The sequence below is a fragment of the Blennius ocellaris genome (genome assembly GCF_963422515.1).
Source record: "Blennius ocellaris genome assembly, chromosome: 12".
Lineage (NCBI taxonomy): Eukaryota > Metazoa > Chordata > Actinopteri > Blenniiformes > Blenniidae > Blennius > Blennius ocellaris.
In genome coordinates, this window is record NC_137661.1 from 5,499,120 (window position 1) to 5,521,918 (window position 22,799).

General features: G+C 40.1%; 1 protein-coding gene across 2 annotated transcripts in view; it reads left to right on the top strand.

Moving 5' to 3' along the window:
• Positions 1–6,114: 6,114 nt before the first annotated feature.
• LOC308137460 (disks large homolog 4-like) overlaps positions 6,115–22,799 on the top strand; it is a gene marked incomplete at its 3' end in the record, with an annotated part of 123,502 nt that continues 106,817 nt past the window's right edge. For both annotated transcript variants that reach the window (XM_080506163.1, XM_080506164.1), the window contains exons 1-4: positions 6,115–6,476; positions 7,500–7,664; positions 9,910–10,735; positions 11,389–11,485. In XM_080506163.1, the coding sequence (XP_080362289.1) occupies positions 6,458–6,476; positions 7,500–7,664; positions 9,910–10,735; positions 11,389–11,485 (1,107 nt within the window). In that variant the 5' untranslated portion in view covers positions 6,115–6,457. The remainder of the gene's footprint in view (positions 6,477–7,499; positions 7,665–9,909; positions 10,736–11,388; positions 11,486–22,799) is intronic.

The following is a 22,799-nucleotide window of genomic DNA, read 5'->3' on the forward strand; positions in this document are numbered from 1 at the left end:
AATGGGAGCAATCTATTGATTCCAGGCCTTTTTTCTACAAGGAACACATGTTCTCCACAAACATGTTTTCTTTTTACTGACTCATTTTGCCATTTGATCAATTGGCTGCTTTAAATAAAATATCACTTTCAAATTCCCTTGTTTATTTGTGTTTTGAGCAGGTTAAACTAAACACATAACTCGTGGGGTCTTCAAGGATCCTTAGCGTGAAGTTCATTTTACACACAGAGAAGATGGACACAGTATAGCTGAATAAAGCTGTAGCCTTGTTTTTGAGATTGGCTTTAAAAAAAACAAACAACACTCCATGAAATTTGTTGTCTCGTCACCGGTGCTGAGCAAGTTCTTTTTACGACAGTTACCCGGAGCTGTGTTATTGTGATGGAGAGAAACCGATTCATGAATCAACACAAATACATTTGAAAGGTTTTTTTTATGAGGGAAACACAAGAAGATCTTTCGTAAACAACAATTTGCACGACAACAGCAGTTGACCACCACCATGAAGACGACCGGCAGAGATAATAACAGAGGCTAATGCGACTGGATACAGATCAATCTTAATGTTACCTGCAGTGGAACGTCTATATTGTGTTGCTCTTGGGAGGACAGAATTTGTTCAGGACTAATGAGGCCCTCCTCCTTCAGTCAACAGTTTAGTGAAGTCGTATTAATGACAGTGATTTTTCTTTAACTAATAGTACAAGAGGACAGATGCAGCAGCTTCACAGCTCTGTGTATTGTATGTAACAAATGATCAGCTCCCTGAAATGTCAAATATAATGAATACATATAGGTATGTCAGAGTTGTGGAGTTACTTTATATTATATTTTATATTTTTTCTCAGTTCTGGTATTTAATGTTTAGTACCCTTGTGTACTTATCTATTTGATCAAAGTAACGTTTCTCATTTCTTCCTAAAGCAGTGAATTTCAAAACAATGTGCCTTCCTATACTGACATGGGTGTATCACAATGACATGGACTTCTTTTCATAGTTTTTCACTGTCTAGTACAGGGTTTTGCAACCTCCATGACCAAAAGAGACATTTTTGTGATTTTCCACCAAATCAATTTCACCAGGAGCTGCAAAAAATGTTTAACCTTTAAAATGAGGCCGACAAAACTTATACAGTTTCATATACAGTTTTATTTGGCATTTATGATTTAAAAAAAAGGAAAATAGAACTCGTTTCATTACATTTGAGCTGTTTTTTGTACCTGAATTTAACTGTTTTGTTCTTTTCAGCATTTTTCACATAATTCTGACTTTTTAGAATAGAAATACTTAGTTAATTTCTGACGGAATCTTTGCGCCACACAAGATAATTAGTAATTAGCTCTTTTCCACATTTAGAAATTATCTTCTTCTTCTTTTTTTTTTTTTAACCTATTTTTTCCTCTGTTTTAGTGATTGTACTTTTTTCCCTTTTTAATGTAAAAACATAGTATCAATAAAGCCTTTTTATCCCAGAGATGCAAGTCATTTTGAAAATGACTGGTGTGCAAATAAAATTCAAAATTAAAAGAAGACACAATGTCCATTCCGATATAACTTAGTTAAAGGTTAAAAAAGTACCAAAGAGCCACATGTGGCTGCAGAGCCGCAGGTTGCAGACCCCTGGTCTGGCTTGTACCATCCTCCACTGTTCTTTTAACCTCGGCGTCCTCTGTAGAACAACTCCTCTTACTGTGGCACCGCCTGACAATAAACAATAGAGCGTAGCAGTGTGCACGCCTCTGAAGCACATGCCAGGAAATACAGAATGATATTTGTTTGTTCCCTTTCCTCTTTACTCGTCTTTTATGCATTGCTTCAGAGAGAGAGAGAGAGAGCGAGAGAGAGAGAGAGAGATACGTCTCTGTTCTGAGTGAACAACCCACTCACAAAAATCATGCATGCATTTCTGCCCACACTCACTCATTAATGATGCTGGAATCAGTGTGTGAGCGTTTGTGTGTAACAGATACAGAGCAAGCGTTTCTGTGCAGCCCAACAAAGTCAATAAGCTTTTGTGACCTGATCAATAACAATAGCAAAGACTGAGTCCATGACCTGCATTCAGCTGCTGTGTGTGTGTGTGTGTGTGTGTGTGTGTGCACGCTTGGTGATGAAGTGCCAGATACAACTGCTCCACTTGTGTATATATACACACACACACACGCACGAACGTTGATTGTGAAAGTGTGCCTTCCTGACCAATATTTTCCAGCTGGTAATTTAAATCTTGTTCTAGGCAAGCTTCTTCCATTTTTATGTCACACAATGCGGCTCAATTTGTACCATTCAGCAAACATTTAATAGTTTGTTAATGTTTTAACATGCTTTAATAGCAAACAACCAGCAACGATTTGGGCTAAATGATTTGATATAGACAGTGAAATTAGAGAAAATTACTTATGAAGCTTTGAATATGAAGTATTTCCTATTGCAGTAAACAGGCATTAATGTCATTAATATGTCATTAATGTCAGGCATTAATAAATTGCTAGAATTATTTACTTTTTTAATTTGTATTTTTTAATAGTCAATCTTTCCAATAAAAAATTACCATGTGCTCTAAACACAAAGGAATGTGTCCATTAGTGTAACTTCGATGTAAACACAAACTTGAAAATACAATGTTTGGCATGAAAACTTTACAGTCAAGACTGTTTTAACACAATGACTAATTTCCATTGCCATTTAATTAAAAATTTTGGTTTGTGCGTGACAATAATCTATGTAATAATATAACGTTTTGACTCGGCCCATACAACTATTATATCGAACTCCTGAATTCTGATAGAAAATGCATTAATTTGTTTACTAAAAACTGTGAGATGTCGTGAGAATCGATGTCAGACACAATCCTTTCCACAGTGACCACTTTTCCTGTTACTCTGCTAACTCACAACACAACCTGGGGCAAGTTGTAACAACAAACAGGAAGAAATCAAAACTGAGCACACACCACGAAATATGCATCTGAATGCATTTGTTTTGCATGTGTCTACATGCCAATGTTGGCTTGTATTTATCCAAGAGTACAGAAAGAAAAAAAAAAACACCTCTGTTTCATAGCTTTTTCTCATGCGTGGCATAGGTGGTCCATACCTCGCTGCTGTAGAGGAGTGTGTGCTGAGCACGCAAGCCTGATAGACGCACACTTTTGTCTTCTCCGTGAGGCTTGAGTTGTTCCAGACTCTGTGAATTTGTCTTGCCGTAACTGCTGCTGCCTTCGCAATCCTGCTGTTTACCTCTGCTTCAATGGAGAGTGAGTTGGAGATGGTCGAGAAGGTATGTGAAGCTCTACACGATTTCCAGGTTGTGCCCGGTTGTAAACCCCCCCCCCAAAAAAAACAATAAAATCGAGTGGTTGACCAATGACCATTCAAGGATTCAGTTCAGTGTTTCAGTCAATAGATCAAATGTTATTTTCATTCCCATTTCCATACGTATATATATACATATAAAAAAGCAATCTAAGGTTGTTGAAACACATAATGGTGAGAATGAAAACCCAGCCGCAGCCCCATGAAAGCAGAAAAACCCCAAATACCCACCCACAAGCACCTACATACACGTTGGTAACCATCTGATGACGCAACCCCCTGGCGAACAGCTCCAGTCATTACAAGACGACTGAAGGAGACGCATCCGCAGATCTATATTATCACATTTGAAATAATGAGATATGAAAACCATGTTCTGCAACAAACTCTTGCCCTTATTGAGTGTTTCAGCCTTCGTAAAGTGTGTGAGGTCACCTGCTGAGGGTGATCACTCCTTATGCCAGTGATTCTGGGGCCCCAGGTTTGTACATCCACCTAGAATCGGAATATTGTCGTGACCAGAGCCACTTAGCCAAGAGGACTAATTAAACACAATAAATCAAGAAATAAAATGACAAAATCTTCTTTTGTTAAACAGTTGGCAGCCCGAGGGGCCTTTCATATTCAGATAGTCCGGGACTCGGTTCATTTGGGGGGGGGGGGGGGTTCACACTTTCATTTGTATGGGTGAATGCTCGTTGGGGGGTGCTGTCACCCGAAACAAACACTGGCCAGAGAGGAAGTAAAGAAGTAACGGAAGAAACACGGCTCATTGATTGGTCTGGACCCAAAGCAGAAGTCCTGCCGTTTTAGCCCATGGTGGTTAGGCTAGTTAGCTTGTGGCTAATGGATAGCCACAAACAACAGTAAAATCTCGTCTTCAGACCAGATATCAATGAGTCTTTCTCACTGTCTCTTCCTCACGCCTCCACGTCTGCCCGCGAGATATTTTCCAACTTTTACTTTCTTTCTCATGGAATTCTTCATGTCCTCCTCCTGAGGCTCGCAGGACAGTCCAGCTCACCGTCCTCAGTCCGTCTGCTGCTTCTCTCCTCCACCTGTGAAACCGGCACAGCCTACTCTTCTAGTGGATGCTGCCACAATACCCGCTTCACCTCAATGTCTCTATCACCTACTAGTTCACTATACCTTCAACACACCATCTTCCTTGTTCACTGAATACTTGTTGAATGCTGTGATAGAAGTACAGCCTCAACAGCTCGTTGACTCTGCAGTATCCTTCTTTGCCTCACATCACCTGATGCAGCCACACCCATGTCACTTTTCACGTGTCTTTGCATAGTGAAGAATGATGGGAACATGTGTTTCACTGCAATTATGAAACTCATAGCAACAGATTTTAAAACTGTGTTTTAGCCATCCCCACCCTTGTCAGTCGCCATTCAGCTGATTTTAAAGCAGGATGACTCACATTTTCCATTAGAAACTATAAAAAGCCAGTTCCATAACTCTAACCTTTTATGTAGAAGCCGTAAAATACAGAATGTAAATGTGTCTATGAGTTTATTTTGTACAGACAATGATCGTAAACACAGTAAACACGATGCGCTATTCGCCATGACCATTTTTGGATTAAATTTTTCCCTTGCTGTTGATGGGATTACACCTGTCTTATTTCAATTGGATGCCCCATTTTATAAACCCCACATGGTGTTGTTATTTGTTTGTTTGTGTGCCCATGCATGTGATCATCATAAATAAATACTTTGACGATAAGAGACTGAAAACAGGAAACGGGAGAAAAAGTTTGTTACGCAACTATATGTGAGTTCAGTATGTGTAAAAAAAACAACAACCCCAAAACAAATCTATTGTCATTGTTGAGTAGATTGCAGTGCGACTGTGCAGCGGAGAATTGAACAAGGAAAAGAGTTTTGAGAGTCACATTTCTCTTTTAGCGTCCACATGGCAACATGAAACAGCTTTCCTGTCAGCCCCACCAAAATATACATATAAATGACAAACAACTTTGTCCTCACGCATATAAACTGACACACGAGTAAAAGTCAATATTATGTTGAGGTGTGGAACTACAGTTTATTTAAGTAAGCCTGCCTTGCTAATAGTGTATATAGGCTAATTAGATTTCCTAGATAATGACAATAATGTTCCTTTCAAAGTGCATTAAGAAGCAATATATTTTCTTGAGTGACGTCACATCCTCTGGAGATCTGGAGAGAAGTATTGAGAGTTTAAAAACAGAAATTGAGCCACATGTCATTAATAACAACAGTGTCACTTCCTGCACATTGTAGCAGAGTGAGAGAGACAAGTCAGTCAAACAACTAAACTTTTACTTATTTATTTATAAGTTCCCCAGTGTTGCTTTAGGGGACTCTGCAAAAACAAATGGCAATTTCCCATTCCTACAGTGTTCATACATGTGATTTCTTCCCACTATAAATAGGACTTTTCCCACTTCCCAAAGTGGGACTTTCCCCACTTCCCTGTCACTCATGAACCATGAGACGTGGATCCAGTGGACAGCAGAGAACAGAGCAGGCTACAGTGTGTCTGCTTAACATGACAATACCTGCTGGAGACACAAGCTTCTTATGAAGAGCCTCTCAGTGTGTGTGTGTGTGTGTCAGAGAGAGAGAGAGAGAGAGAGAGAGAGAGAGAGAGAGAGAGAGAGAGAGAGAGAGAGAGAGAGAGAGAGAGAGAGAGAGAGAGATCCTCCCACAGGACCGACCAACCGGTCAGACAGCAAGTCACCTGAATGAAGAAATGTAGAAGTAGTTTTGGCAGAAGGAGAGAAGGGGCGGGTGACTAAAAGTGCAAGATAAGAGAGGGGCTATAAAACAAAGAAGAAGAAAAAAAGGACAAAGGGACGACAGGTAACCTTCAGGCCGCAGGTCCGCGTGCAAAGTCCACGGCTGTGACTGACTCAGCGTCACTTCTTCTCCTCTCGGGGTTTTTCCAAGACTTCAGAAAGTTGAACGCGTCTCTCCTGTTTAGGAGAAAGAAAAAAAAAAAAAAAAAACCCTGTCTGCTGGTGTTTGGCTGCTGCGGCGACAGTTTGGTGTCCCCGGCGTTTTGACACACGGACGCGCACATCTGTAATAACAGACGCGCGAGTCACGGACCCAAGAGGACCGCGCGCGTTTGGGTGCGCGTCACCATGCCTGTGCGACAGAAAGGTAATGTGCGTTTTCAAACCCACTTCACCGCCTCCATTTACACCTGCCTTGGGGTAGTCGCTAACACTTTTGGGGTTTTTATTTTCCGTGAGACGACGTCAATCTGCTCACTTTTACACACTTCAGATTCGCGAGACGCTTCTATTTACGTTTACGGCATAAACAACACCCCGCAGTTCAGAGTGTTATACAGGAACATATACAGAAATGAATGGAACGATTCAAGCAATTATTGTGAATTCAGCATACGATTTATTCCTGTGGCTTGTTTTTGCATGCATTTCAAATCTATAGCAAACATGCGAGATGTGTGAACTCCAGACGCAAACATTTGATCTCAAATTAAAAAGCCGATTGGCTTCGTGAGAACTTATATTTCTGACTGCGTGGTTTTGTTTGATGTGTAAAGTTAAACGCTGGCACATTGTTTTTCTGCCGAGTGGGATTGTGATGGATTCGTCCGTGGTTCCGGTTTGATCAGCTGTTCAGGGAAGCAGGAATGCCCCCTCCATAAACTACATTGTCCTTTGCGCGACAGTCAGGCTAAAATAAAAGCCCGCGAATAAAGTGTTATAATAGACAATAACACCAAAAATACAGCCGCAATAAACACCATGAGTGGAAGGATAGACAAACACATGATAAATGAACTGTTTTATTATACTTTTTCATTGCTTTAATTGCTTAAACTGAACATTCAGCTCAGAGTGTTCCTAATAAAACTTTTTTTTAATGTGAAGTACTTTTCACTGAATACACTCCCGCCAAACTATTAATGGACAAAGACAACATTAAGTTCTTAATGCCGTGAGCGAATTACTGTAAACTATTTCTTTGTTGATGTCAGGTGAAAGACCTTCTGAGATCCAGACCAGCTGTAACCATAGCAATTCCCTTTCAAAATAAAGGGTTTTAATGTACTGCACCTAATCTCCACCACTTAACAGTACTATGAGATTTAATTTTTCAGCATTCTTTCTTGAGATAAAAGAGGTGTGTGCTACTTTTTCATCACGTGTTCAGATGCTCAGCGGGCCCTGGAGCTGCTCCAGCAGTACCGAGCCAAACTGGACCAGAGACGGCAGAACCAGAACCGGACCAAACAGGGTGAGGAGGACCAGCAGCTTCAGCAGTCTCTGGACAGGGTCATCAGTGTCTTCCAGAGTCAACTCTTCACCGCTCTTCTTGGTGAGAACCTCTGCCAAATATAATCTGCTGTGGAACTTTCTCTGGATTTTATCATGTTTGAAATATGTTGATACTGTTGAACAATATTCTTTTAAACTTTTAGAACAAGTTTTAAGACATTTTATGGCTTATATATGTAAATTTTCTTACAATGCTCACCAGAGAGGTATGTGCATTTCCATAAGTATAATGGCTAGTCACATGAGCTTGATCATGATGTCATTCCACAACAAAAAAATCATACATTAAAAGCAAAACCAATGATATTACCAACATGTACAAAGGCTATAAAAGTACATAACACACATAAATAACCAATTACAGATACAACACAGCAGAGCAAAAAACAGAGGAATAACCATACATATGGTAAAGTGTTTCCTACTCAGTGTTACATGTGTTACCCAGTTTAATTCTGGGCTTTAAGACTATCTGGAGTTTGCATGTTCTCCCTGTGAATGCCGGAGTTACTGCAAAAAAGTTAATTAGTGGTTTTAAAATGTTCTGCTGCATTTGTGATGGCCTACAGTCATGCCCAGTCATGCCCAAAGAGACCCTAAGTTAGATAAAGCTGTGCGGAAGATGAATAATTATATTTTAAACCCAAATTAAAGGTATAATTAGAAATAATCATGCTATTATTGCCTGTGGGAAACCCAGATATAAACACTAGTCAGTTAATATTTACATGGATGTTGGTCTGTGTGTTTTTTTAACTGAACTTAGAGGCATTAAAACTAAGTTACAGGGAATATGTTAAGTATTTAAATGAGATTCAAAGGTTTGAGGAGGAGCCCTTTGATTTTCGGTGGTTCTAGTCACAATATCTACATGATGCTATCACAGGGTGACCCGGAAATTGATATCAGAGCATTCAGAGCAGAATACACACTTTCCTTGTAGCCAGCTGTCAGTGTGTTTTCTTAGGTTTTTTTTGGAGTGTGTGCATGGCGGTAAACTGGTTCTTGGTCCCTGCTCCCGCCTGCTTTGTGCCCCACCCATGCTTCTACCCTTGTTTTGTGTGCATGCCTGTGTGTGCATGTATGTCCTGTTCACTAAATATGAGCCAGAGTTCCTGTTTTTCACATGACTTTGACCTTTAACCAAGTTGCCGCTGTCATTACAAAGTGATGAAACAGCACTGTTACTTTATTTGAAATACAGGTAAATTACTTCTACTATTATTGATTGCATGTGATGAGTATAGTGTTTCTGCACGTAGTAAATGCATCAGGGTTTACCCGTTTTATGGTCATTATTTTTTAACCGTTTGATTAGTAGTCTTCATTTCTTCACTTTTGCTTTCTTTCATTTCATTCATCATTTCCAAACAAGAGTAATTTCACAACCGTGTGTATGAGTGATAGCAGATGTACATCTCAGTGTGGTTTGTACAATGGGGGAAATAAAAACCTTCGATTATGACAGCTTCATATGTATTTGTAATGTGTGTATGTCTGAACATTAATTAGAAACTGGACCAGACATTACATGGAAAAGCCAGTAGCCATAGTGGCAGTACTCTTGTCTCGCCACTAGAGGTCCACGTTGTATTATATGTGTTTAAGATCCAGTTTATACTGTTCATAACGACTATATTTGATTTATGACATGACAGTGATATTAAAACAACGTTACACATATTAGCATTTTTATTTATCAGTAAACCAGTTGTATTACTTTTCAATTAATGTTGTTGAGTCAATGTTCTATGCTTTAAAAATGTGAGGAATGTTGTTTAATCAAGTATAAAGTGACAATTTCAGTCTATTGAAAAAAAAACTGACACAAAGAAATGAAAAGCATCTAAAGGGATATGTTTTTGAAACACACAACATTTCATGTTGTTCTACTCTGCAATACTATTAACATTTTTATTTTATCAGTATCATTTGTGTTTGAACCTTTACTGTTTCATCTTATAAAAGAAAATGACTTCGTTCAGTTATTCCCTTGGATGGTTTTTAAAAGGAACAATCAGATGGCTGGGGTATGCACTGAGGAGAGATGGTTAATACAAAACAAAGGATGTTGGCGTTTCCAAGCAAGAAGAAAACAATGATGGTTGTAGTAAAGCAGGATATGGAGGTAGTCGGTGTAGCAGTAGTGGGGAGAATAAAATGGAGACTGATGATCCACCATGGCAGCCACTGAAGGAAGCAACGGAAAGATGGAGATATTGTACTCATCTGGTCAATCTTCAAAACATTTTTTGCAAATATACTAAAACCTATCTTCTCTCCAGATATCCAGGAGTACTACGAGTTGACCCTCCTTGCAGACAGCAAGTATTCTGACGGCCAGGCCGGTGAACCTGGTAAAGGACCAACCTCCCTCAGCCTGTCAGCAGAACCAGTGTCTCAGCCACAGCCGTCCACAGACCCCCGGAGTCCCCAATCTTCGGATGGACCTCCGCGCACACCGCTGGCCCCCAAACCCAGGTCAATCAAGTACCCTGCCCCCGCCCCTCCAGTCCCATCAGGAAGTCCTCCAACAAATGTGTCCTCCTCTACAATACCGTCCAGTACACCTGAGTCCCAGCCAACCAGAGTTAAATACCGTGCTCCTCTTCCTCCCGTCCAGCCTGGAGGCTCCACGTCAGCGTCACCAAATACTTCCAAACCCTCTTCTCCTGGTGACATAGCGAGTAGTGGAAAATCGCCCTCTGGTTCTATAAAAACATCTCCTGGAGTATTTCTGAATGGAACGAAGCCAAATCTTACTCCCACAACCTCTTTAGATAGAGCAACTCCACAAACCCTCCCCGTCTCACCCGACTGCAACCTGGTGACAGTCTCGGCGCTCGTCTCCAGCACCATCCAGGGATTTGTTCCTCCCACCACTCCAGACAAACTTCCTCCGACCAGCACCAGTCCCAGCACGGAGCTCGGCGGCAGCGATGGCCCGGATGCTGCCGTCGTCTCTGCAGCTCCTACAGTCAGCAAAGACCCAGGATCAGGCGGAATCACCACCAGCCCGAGTCTAATCAGTCCCACTCAGGGAAGATTTTTCTTCAACGTCCGAAGCCCCACAAGTCCCACGGGACAGCTCCTTAAAGGAGCCCAACTCAGGTATGTCCGGTGATGTGCAGCTCACTCAAGATCAGAGCTTAATGACACTAGCTCGTTACTTCTTTAAAAAAATCTCTCATTGGTGAGCTTGTATTGCACATTAGACTGTATTATTGTATCAGTATCACCTCCACTGTGGATGGAGGGTGACGTTGTTACTTACAGCGAGCTGGTTGCATTTACGTTTTAATGTTCGCTTACTGAGCACAACGCAGGCAAAAGTAGTCACCATAACCTCAGTATTTAAGAAGTTACTCGACCATTTCTACCCAATGGAATGAAGGAACATGTCAGTGTACTTACAGTAACTTGTCACTTCACATCAACACTGGCTGCATCTAAAACCTTCTGATTTCATTTAGTGCAAATGTTTTGACAACAAGTCCATAAAGCCAGCTGAACAACAATTGTTGGACTGAAGTGTGACTGTGATTTAGAATGTGAATATTCTCCTTCTTGGCTCTGTCTTGGTTTATTGAATGAGGACACTTTTGAGAAAATACCTCCAGATTAAACACAACAGCTATTTTTCACAGCTTGTGAAACACTGAGTGTTGCTTTAATACATTTCTGTATAGAGAGAAATTAAATATACCTGACAGTTTTTGGAAAGTTCACCTTCATACAACCTCTGTTCCCTGATCTGTTCCCAGTCCAACCAGCCCCGGGCCCTTAAAAGTCACCTCCACGAGCCCCGGCCACGGCCCAGCCCGCCTGAGGCCACCGACAAGCCCACTGACCCCCAACAAGGTAAGACATGTCTTGTTGTTTTGTGATCGTGCCTGAGGAAACCTGTGGGAAATATCTCTGCTGTTAATATCAGTGTGAGATCCAGGTTACCTCCTCTCTGAAAGTGGGTGAGAGCCATTGTTGGTTGGCCATGTTGGTCACCAGCAGGGCTGCAAGGGCTTTTTCCTCAGAGCAAACTACTTTAAATGGAGAAAGTTTGTGTTTTTGATTGGCTGGTGAGCTTGTGATTGATCATGCATCGTATAAATTCCTATTTTTAATGCCAAAATGGTGCAATGGCAGCAATTCTGTTTAATTTGATTGCCTAAGCTTCGTCATTGTCTGATAATTTATATCAAGCAACCGCTACTGTTTCAATAAGGTATTTGAAGAAGGACATATTGATAGTTTAACTGTTCATCGAAACAGAATCACCTGTATGAAGAGGATAGACGACACCCAGCCACAAAATCCTAGCACATCAGTCTGGTGTTGGTTTACCAGCCTGGTCTCTCATTGATGTGGAACCAACCATGTGGTTTTGTTGGTCACTCTGGCACCAATAACAAGCCCCACATGGATTCAACAAGTGTCCAATGAGGTTGACGCCAGGACTGCTGAGTGCTGATCGCTCATTTATCTTCTCTCCTCACGCATTCTAGAGCGTGTTTCTGATAAACTGAGCTGTATGAGGTCATTTTGGAGCAAAGAGTTTGGTCGCAGACTGTGGAGATATGAGATTGATGCCGGTTGAAATTCATGTCAATATCTGTGTGCATTGAGATCGCCTGTGATGATTGTCAGCCTTGTTATTCCAGCAATCAGCAGAGCATTTTTATCTTCACACTAAACACAAGATTCCTTCATGTGGTCAGATTCCAGTGTATAACATCCTGGAGTGTTACCATCCCTTAGTCCACACATTCAACTCTGTTGCTCAGCCAAACAATGCATGGGCCTTACTAATGTGTCACCATTAAAAAAGGAAGATGTTTCTGTTAAGAAGCCAAAAAAAAAAAAAAAAACAGCTACCAAATATAACTGTTATTTCTCTTTGTGATTGATAGCATTACTATTTAGCCTGCATATGTCAGATATTATTAAAAGAAAAAAAAGAAATGACAGCCAGTTGTGCTTCAAGATATTTCATGTCAAATTTTCTTTGATCTTCAAAAAAGGCACACAGCAGATGAATGTCACACAAAGGAGATATGTCTACGCTTGAATACGTCAGAATCACCAGTGGTTATGTTGAAGATCCAAATATAGTCAAAACAAATACGTATATGTCTCCTTTTCTGACACTTTCCCGTATGCAATGGGTGAACAAAACTTGTGGGATGTAGTTTGGGATTCTCCCAAATGATCGTGTCTGCTTTTGGCTACAAAGGTTTTTTTGACAGTTGCTACGAATTGTCTGCACTCAGTTTGATATTCACTCTGTCATCTTGTCATTTGTAATTGAACCTCAATAAGACGGATTCATTTTGCTAATGGAAGTTTCAGATAAACACTGCTACATGTCACAGTGTTATTTTAAGCACAGGACTGGAGATTGTTTGTGACAGCACAGATTATGGGGGGGGGGGGGGGGGGGGCTTTGATGCTGGGTAAAACAGGCCAACTCTTCAGTGCGTACACAAAGAAGTTGTTGGTGGGTTGTTTTGGGTCAATTGGGTCAAAATGGACACTTTTCATCACGGCTGTTTGAGGCTTGCATTGCATTATATAATTTGAGGAAGGGAATCAATTCAGTTCAGTCACATTGTGCTGCTCGGGAGTGACTCCAGATGAATCCATGGAGCCTGAAGGAGTTTTGTTGAGCTTGTTAAGATTTCAATCGAAGTGAATTCCCTTTTCTATTGGACTGTAGATTTGTTAGGCTGTTCAAAGTGTTAATTGTAATGATATATTTTTACAGGTTTCACAGCATATCAGATATAGTTTGCTCATTTCGTTATGAGCGTTAGAAGCAGTCATGCTCTGCCTTGCATGCTGTGTTTTTGCATTTTGTTACTTTTAATCAGGCATTTTTCAAGTCAGTTAATTGATTAAATTAATAGAATTCATGGAGAAGTTTTTGGTCACTGTATGAGACATTAAAAACTATAATGATGCTCATTACTATGATCTATTGATAACCCAACACTACTATTTCTTCTTCTACTGCTTCTACTCTCAATCAGAAAGTTGTAATAATGTCGGTATCCTTGAGTAAGTCACTGAATCCTATTTCTCCCAATGGATGGCCTAAAGCGCCTTGCATGTCAGTTGCACGTGTGAATGGGTGAATGTGATTAACAATGAAAAGTGCTTTGGGGACTGCTCAAGCGGTGGAAAAGAACAAAATATGTATCATATATAATTTAAAAAACTTACAGTTACAAAACACGACAAGAACAAATATAGGTCTGCTAAGATTAGAAGAACAACTGACAAACGGCAGCATATATTGCAATCATTCTTCAAAAATAATTGTCTTTTAAGGTGATTGTCCCACGCAGATTGTGGTACATTCATATTGTTGTCACACTTCCTTTTGAATTTTGCAGTTAAGACTTTGAGCAATAGTAGAAAGCATCAAAACTTAACTAGTAATGATTGTAAATCGGAGCGTTGCAAACTGGAAAATTAGGAGAACTTGTCTTTCTGCATACTGGATGGTGTTTTCTCATGTGCATCTGCTTTCTTATTCCTCTTCCTTCTACTGGTTCTATTCTTGTACACAAGGTACGGGCTTTGCACATATTTCCGACTGATTTTGAATACGAATTGAAATCCCATCTCTGTGGGACGCTCCGGGTGGCACGTGGAGCTCAGACTTCACTGACACACAGCCAAAGTTGAAAGTAGAGCATGTATTGCTATACTGCTGCTACTGTTCACTCAGTCGAACCCCCACTCCTGCCAAACAGAGACCTGACCTGATAAAACAGCAGAGTGGAGTGTGCGTGTATGTGTGTGTACTATACAACTGTGTGTGGGTGTGTTTGTGTGTATGTGTGTGTGTGTGTATGTGTCTGTATATGTGAATGTTTGCCTGTGCATCCATGTGTATTCATTTCTGCGCCTGTCTGTAGACGTTTGCCTTTTTAAAAAAAAAATCTGTGTGCGTGAGCTGAGCGTGTTGTGTTCGTGCGCGTCGCCGATATATATTCTGAGCCATGCACTCTCCGAGGTCAAAATGTGGCTACCAGCTGCCGTAAAACCAAGACAGCAGCTGGAAAACAAAGAGGTAGGGTGGAGGTGCAGCGGGACAGCTGCCATGTTTCTGAGTCGGCCTCTGCTTTAGCGAAGAGGTCCATTCTGGCTGCTCCGACGAAAGGACAGGTGGAGATGACATGGTGAAGGGAGGAGAGAGATTGAGCATGAAAGAAAGAGAGGAGAAGGCGCAGACAGGGACCGCCAGGCGGCAGAGAGATGCCACCAACAGCAACAAGCGACTGAGCGGAGGAACTGGAAAGTTGCCTCGGAAGATTCTTTGATGAAAGTTTGGCAGTTGGACCGAGGAGGATGGACTGCATCTGTATCCTCACTACGAAGGTGAGACACAAGAGCAGAGCGAGGACGGTAGTGAGGGTGACTCAAGTCAGGACACGACAGAACGGGAGGCTGGTCATACATCATCAGATCATGTTTACTTACTGAAATGATCAGGGTTTTTCTTTTTCTTTTTCTCATTCATTTAATCTTCATTACCATCTCTTTAAATGTCAGTTAATACATTTTGTACAACTTCTATTATTGTCCTCATCCATGTAACCTGTCAGGGACAGCATGTGATTGTCATGCGGAGCACCTCCATCAGCATTTCTACTTCTAAATGAAGCTCTAAACAGAACTGATTTGGTAGGTGTTAGTAAACTGGTGAGCACATGTACGTAATCTGCTGAACACAGTGGGTAACAGGTGGCTCATTCCACAGTTTGCTCGTTGTAATTTGCAGTGAACAAACTGAAAGGTGACATCTTAGAGGAGGGGACTGCTCTAGTCAAGCGGCTCTAATGGGACTGCCGAGCTGTTGGTCAGCTGTTGGTCTCTCAACATGTGACATCCAGAGAGAGACAGGAAACTGGGTTGATAGGACACACACTTCAAAAGACTGATGCACTGACTGACTGACTGGTGCTAAAAGCCAGAAGAGAGATGAGATATGAGATATTTAAAGCAATGCTGTATACCTACCACAAGTATCTATCAGTAATAGCAAGAATGTGCAATAAATGTAAAACAGTGTTTACTTGCTGACCTGGACTTCATCACGTCACACTTAGAACAATCGTAACATTTTTTTTTACAACATAAAGTTATGCTCTCCCCAATGCAAGAAGACCCTTTTATTGCCTCTTGAACTCACTCATGCACGGCACTCATAATCATCATTTTTATCGCTTTATCAATTTTCTCTATTCCATTTTAACCTTAATTTCATGTAGGTTAAAATAACCTACTTTTTTGCACTTGCTTAACTTATTTAACACATTTGATTCATGTCTACAAAATAGTACTGTATGAATTGGAGTGTGGTTGATGTATTTAGGTTTGCTCTATCTATCTATCTATCTATCTATCTATCTATCTATCTATCTATCTATCTATCTATCTATCTATCTATCTATCTATCTATCTATCTATCTATCTATCTTACTCAATATGTTAAGAATAAATGGAAATAAAAGCATTTTAATTCTACAGTTATGTTCTAATCGTCGTGAGATTAGAAATTCCACTTGAGAACAGCAAGTTGTGTAAGATGGATTGTTGATGCAATATGATCTCCCATGGTCTAACGGTATGGTCTATGTATCTAAAGAGAAGATACATTATATATAAAAAAAAAACCAACCTGTTGATCCCATGGCACTCATGTCAGGGTAGGTTTTGGCAAAGTGAGTTAAATGTTTGCGACTTGTTTGGGAGGTTCTGTAGAGCTGTAGTGGGGAGCGCAGACCCCAGGTCTGCTGCTGGCACAAACCATTCTGTGTGGAGTTTCCATGTTGCGCCTGGGCAAAGCGTGCTGCACTGCTACTGTACTGAATTGGCCACAGGTCTGGCTCACTGGATTCCTGTAGAAAGAATGCAAACTGCTGTTTGAGTTCCACTAGTACAACCGTCTCAATACTAATTCCAGTCAAGAAATATATGTTTAGATTTTGACACGAGAAATATTTTGTTTATAGGTGGATTTATTATTATTATTATAATAATAATAATATTATTGTTATATTATTCAATCTTGCAGATGTTCTTTCTCTTGCTAATGTTCATAGAAGATTAAAACCGGTCAGATTTATTGGATTTGATAACAGTCTTGCATCTGAGGCCCCTCCTCCATAGCACCGTGACAGTGGCATTGCAATTTTAGTTTGAGTATAATATATTTTACTTCCTGCTTGGGTCAGTGAGGAAAATAATGATACCAATCACATTTTTATAACAGTTACACTGGTCTATCACCAGTGTAACTGTTATAAAAATGTGATTGGCTAGGTTGGTTATAAACTCATCAGAAGGAAACACCCATTGCTACTGTTGTTTATGTTTCTGTCAGCTGACTTAACCCATTAACCCATTAGCCCACAGTTCAGCCTGTGAGAAACCAGGATTAGACATTAACACTACAAACTGATTTTTTTGCTTAATAAACAGGAAAATAATAGCACGACTGAACAAAGTTATATCTGCTGGACGCTTTGATGGTTGTCAGGAAAAACCAGGGACTCTGAGGCGGCTTATAGAAAGGACATTTCTCCGTCTGATCTTACCTGAAAAGTTCAGACATTTACACAAACCTGTTACAATGCAACAGTTGAAGAAAACAATTTAGAAAGACGGTGAATGTTCATTTGCGTAAGACAGAGCGATCTGATGGAAGGATAGAACGTGTTAGTGCACACATGCTCTCAGATGCAAATAAGTCTGCAGTCTTTTGGCAGATTTACAGACAGACAGCAGGGATTCCATCTCACATTTATCTGGTTAAACTTGTTTATCTCATTAAGGTAATGGCTTAAAGTAACAGAGGGTGTTCCCTCTGCTCAGAACTGCTCCATTACCACAAGAGAAAGTATCAATGCATTGGTTTTTATTCTGCTTGAATTACTTTTTTTCCTTCTTCTGAACAATGAAAACATGACTTTCTCGAGTTTGTATGAGCGACAGGTGTTAATCCTATTATGTCGCACCAACGACTCAGAGAAATTGCAGCTTACAGGGACTTTGAAAAATCAAATTAATCTCAAAAATAAAGGGAGCAGTAGAAATATCTACACATGGAAATGAAAAAAATTATAAAAATACTGCTGTGGATTATTTTGTGATAGTAGATGTGTGTAAATATGCATACTTGGGAGGACTTGTTGTGACTGGGTTTTCTACTCTATCAATATTTTCCTCTCTATCTAGCCCAATCCTCTTTACTTCTCTGGTATATCCAGTCTTAAGTCCCACCCTGATTTTATCAGTGGACAATTGTTGTTTAGTCTTCCTCAGTGTCACTGGCCTCCTGTGCACCAAGAGAGCAAGAGTCTCCTCTAAGAGGCTTACCTTAGGCTGCTAATAGACTTTACAGAGGTGGAGCTATTTTAAGATGGACAAAGAGGGGGAAAGGGAGAAAAAAAAGGCTATGACAGAGACGCACAAAGGGAAGGGAGAGAGAGCAAGTCAGGCGCTGCAAGACCACGTTGGGTCATCGCGTACCTGGTATTGGTGAGCTGTTTTACTCGCCGCTGCCAGAGAACTCCACGCCACATCATTCCGCCGACCCATCCGTCTGTGCAACCGTCCAGCTGGCATTGTGATGTAACTGTGAGGACGGGTCACGGCCGACAAATTAATCAACTGAGGAGGCATGAGAGGAGGGAAGAAGACGGAGAGCAATCCTCAAGCAGCTGTAGGCCAACTGAGCACAAAGACACGCCTCTGCAGCAGGGTTCCCACAGCAGCGTAGTTTGCGGTCACAGGTTGACTCACTTCACTTTTGACTTGGATCTGCCAGATCCACACTTGTTGCAGAGAAGCGAGTGGGTCTCTGGATTGCCTTGCATATAGTGGCGCTCGCTGTTCTACCTGGCTACATGTGGAAATGGACAACTGCAGCTCTCCATCTGCAATCCATGTAATGTATATTCATTTGTATTACATGTAGTTTGAAGACTCTTTTTCTTTATTCACTTGTTGCAAGTTCACTCAGAACAAATTTTGATTAAAATGATGTAATCTACACCAGGAGGTAACAGTTTAACATTTTCTTTTTTTTGTCTTTTGAAAGCACATCATATTTAAGTTTTAAAGCCTGTTTTAAATCAAACACAGGTGAGTGTTTGCTCAGTAAATATACATATGCTGTATGAGGCACATTTACTTTTATCCTTCAAAAAAACAAACAATCCTAATATGCTTCCCCCCCACATTATTTGCCCATTTTAAACATGTTTACAAATTAGTTTTTTTTAAGTAAAATACTATTTAATGTCAGCGTATTTCTTCCCGTATGCCTCCATAGTAGCGTTGTGGAAGTGCACAGAGGCACTGAGGCTGGCAGACAACCAAGAGGGGAACTGAGTAATTAAGAGGAATTAGTCTCGGGCCACAGGTTAACTCTTCAACATTGATGATAGCTGCTTGCAACGGCTACGGCTATCCCAGCAATGGCTTCCCTGGCCTACTTCGGTCTGCTGCAGTCTTCGGTGAGGGACACTGAGTTGGTTGTGGCACTTTGTTTGATAAAGGAAACAATAGAAAAATCACTGATTGTCTCCACAGAAGAACTGGCAGTAGATAGATAGACCTCAAGACTTGTTGCATCAACCACGTGCGATGGTGTTTAGTCATCCAAAGTGTGTGCACCATGTATGTTCACAGCATTTCTTATGTATTCAGTTCTGGACATTGGATATCTCCTCTGTGAACAGACTTTGCATTTTCAAGTGTTTTTGCCTTGCTGCATGACCCACATTTGCTGGAAACTCAGTTTGAGTGAAGTTGTTTCTATAATTCCCTGGAGTATTTAGTAAATAATATAAAGACACCTTTGTGCCATCACTGATGGCACACTGTTCGGACCCAAATGCAAAATCACCATTCTTTCATGATGTTAGTGGCGTAATTAGCAACTCTTTGACTTGTTCATTTAGTATCCCATAAGTTGCAGAATAACTGCTAAACCTGTTATTTTAGGCATTTTGCAATTCTTTTGAAACAAGCTGAACAATGTATTTCTCTAAATGTTGAACAGGAAAACAGGCAGCATGTTTAAACGCAGCCGACAGTGACAGCGACGGCTAATGAACATGAACAACTCCTTGAATGAGGAGTTCAGCAGTCCATTTAAAATTGAGTGAATCTTATTTCAAATTAATAGTTAATAGAAAAATGTCAAGTTGAAACTAGAATGTGCACTCGGCAGAGTGCAAACCTTCGCCGACGCCACATTTGTTACCATGGAAACCAACGATTACAAGGTTATTCACATTTTACAATTTCTGTGTGACCCTCCCTGACCTTTGACCCCTGACCAGGGTAATGATGTCACTGTACAATGGGGCAAATCACAATTAAAAATTGAACATGGTCTTATTTTGACATCAATCGGGTTAAAATGGACCGCGTGTAACGAAAATACGTCTTTGACCTTTCCGTAACCTAGACCTTGACCTTTGACGCAATTGCTCATACATACATATATACATACATACATATATACATACATACATACATACATACATACATATATACATACATACATACAAAAAGCTTTGATAGACGATTAGGTTCAATATTGTCTTATATGTTTTCTGTTTTTATGATGTTATGTATAGATTTCCTTTCTCAGAACAGAAATCTAAATAACACTTCCATCTAAACCCAGCACTTCTAATCTGGTCAGTTGTTTTTTTTATTTTTTTTTATTTTGCTTTTTGGTGTGGTGTTCTGCACCACCAGTGGGTTCCCTGCAGATATGAGACAATCAGCTATTGCTTGCAGACACATTTGATTTAATTCTTTTTAACCTTATACACATATAGGTCTTCACTGTTTCCACTGTAAAGATTATGGTGCTCCTTGCTGCTCAGACGGAGCTGCTTCATGCAGGAGATGCCCCCTCTTCCTGGCATTACTGCCTATCCTCAAACATTCTTTATTTAAATTGTCTTCCGATTATGTACTTTCTATTACCACTGACCGATGCAAGAAAGGCCTTCAGCTGTTCATTTGTTTGCATTTTGGCATTTCCTTGTCAGTAGTTTCTAGAAGCAGTCTTTTTGACCATGAATTATAGAATTAACATTTTAGATGTGAATTTGTTATTATTTACAGTCTGATGGACATCAGCAATTTCTTGTCATATGTCTCTGTTGTTAAGGTCACATGCTTCTACAAACATATTGTGAAGAAGTTACTTGAAGTTTGTTCTTTCGGCAGCATTTTCCTGTACTTTTGACATCCTTAATGTGTTTAATTTGGATTGATTTTGCATTTAAAAACTTTTTAAACAGTTGGAAACTTGCTGAACAAGTATATTGAAAGACTTGATTCAGATCTCATATTTTCTAATCCTTCTATTTTAATTTTTTTCTCATCCTGCTATTTTTTTCATTGTGCAACTCACGATTTTTTCTATTTGTTTATTCTTAAATAAAATATCCAAGAAAGCAACTTACTAAACTGAGATTAAATTGTTCAACCAATGTCACACCTGTGTACAGCAAGAGTAGCTAATCCCATTAGGCAAATGACTAATCTCTGTGAAGCTATACACACACTCTTACACACTCCATACAGATATACCAGCGTTCGCGCACACACACACACACACACACACACAATTTGTTCCGAAGAATAATTTCATCAGCAAAGAGTGGCTGCTTCAAGTCTTCAAATCAGAACTTCTGTCCTAATATATTTCTACAACTGTACAAATTTGTCTGAAAATGAAAATATGTATTTCTTATTCATTATACTCCTTCTTCCATATTTTTTATGTATTGCTTATTCAGCGGGTGTTATCATGTAACTGAAGATTTGACCATATTACCAAAGTGTTCACATTAAGAACACTTATGATCATGAAACATGTCATGTTCGGAAAAGTTCCAACTTTAGAAAATTAATTGAGGAATTTCCCTGAAATAGCTAAATTTATCACTGTAAATATCCCATTCACCACTGTCCTTAAGATTAGACATTTAATATAAGACAAGATATGAACTGATGTTAAAAGAAAAAACATTTGATGCAAAATGCAAATTTTGTGACAAAATAAACCCAAATCCATGAATAGGAAATTAAATTTAGAAGGTTAATTCGGGTCATATCGTCAAAATTAACATTAATACATTCACATGATACAATCATTCACAATACTAATATACTGCACTCTCAACAATGATAATACCTGCTTTCATTAGTTCTGTTCCATTTCTTTTTTTTTTCACTGATAAATATAAAATTTTTCTTGAAATGTGATTGCACTTAATCATAAGGGAACACTATCCAGGTACTGCTGTGCCAGCGTTTTGCCACATAGTGGCAGTGTCTGTATGACAAACACATGATGATGCATCCTCATGTCCTCTGCTCTGATGTAATGCCATTTAACTACAGTGGATACAACAATTTCTTATAAATATATGATGATGATACTACCACCACTACTACTACTACTACTACTACTACTACTACTAATACTACTACTACTAATAATACATTTATAATTCTGTGGCACATGTTTGATATTTGTTACAGTGAGATTTCAGTGAGTGTCCTCACGTTGCTTTTTTCAGTAGCCCTATGACACATATTCGTATTTCTGTAGAAGGAAATTCGCTCGTGTGGAAACTGAATACTCAGCTGGTAAAAGCAAACCACGTGAGCACATTTGAATTGTTGATGTATGGAGTCTTTTTTAATTGGTCAGCGTGTAGATATGAGAAGCAACGGCGGTTGGCTGGGAGGGAGTGTGTGTGTGCACACACACACACACACACACACACACACACACACACACACACACACACACACACACACAGTAGTTATTTCTGTGCCTGCTGACCTACTAATGCTAACATGTAGTACATGGCTGCTAGGCTCTGAGGTAGCATCCTCTCTCTCTCTCTCTCTCTCTTTCATTCTCCCCCTCCTCCCCCCGTTTTTTTTCTACCATTTGTCAGATATTCCCTCTTTCTCATTCAGCCATCATTAGTTTCTGTAGTCTTTCAATAAAATAGCCTGTGACGGCATCCTATGCCATCTCTACACCCCCTGCAATGGTTTGTGGACCATATGACCCAGAGCGCCTGTGGCTATCCCAGATGTATGTGTGCTATCCCAGATG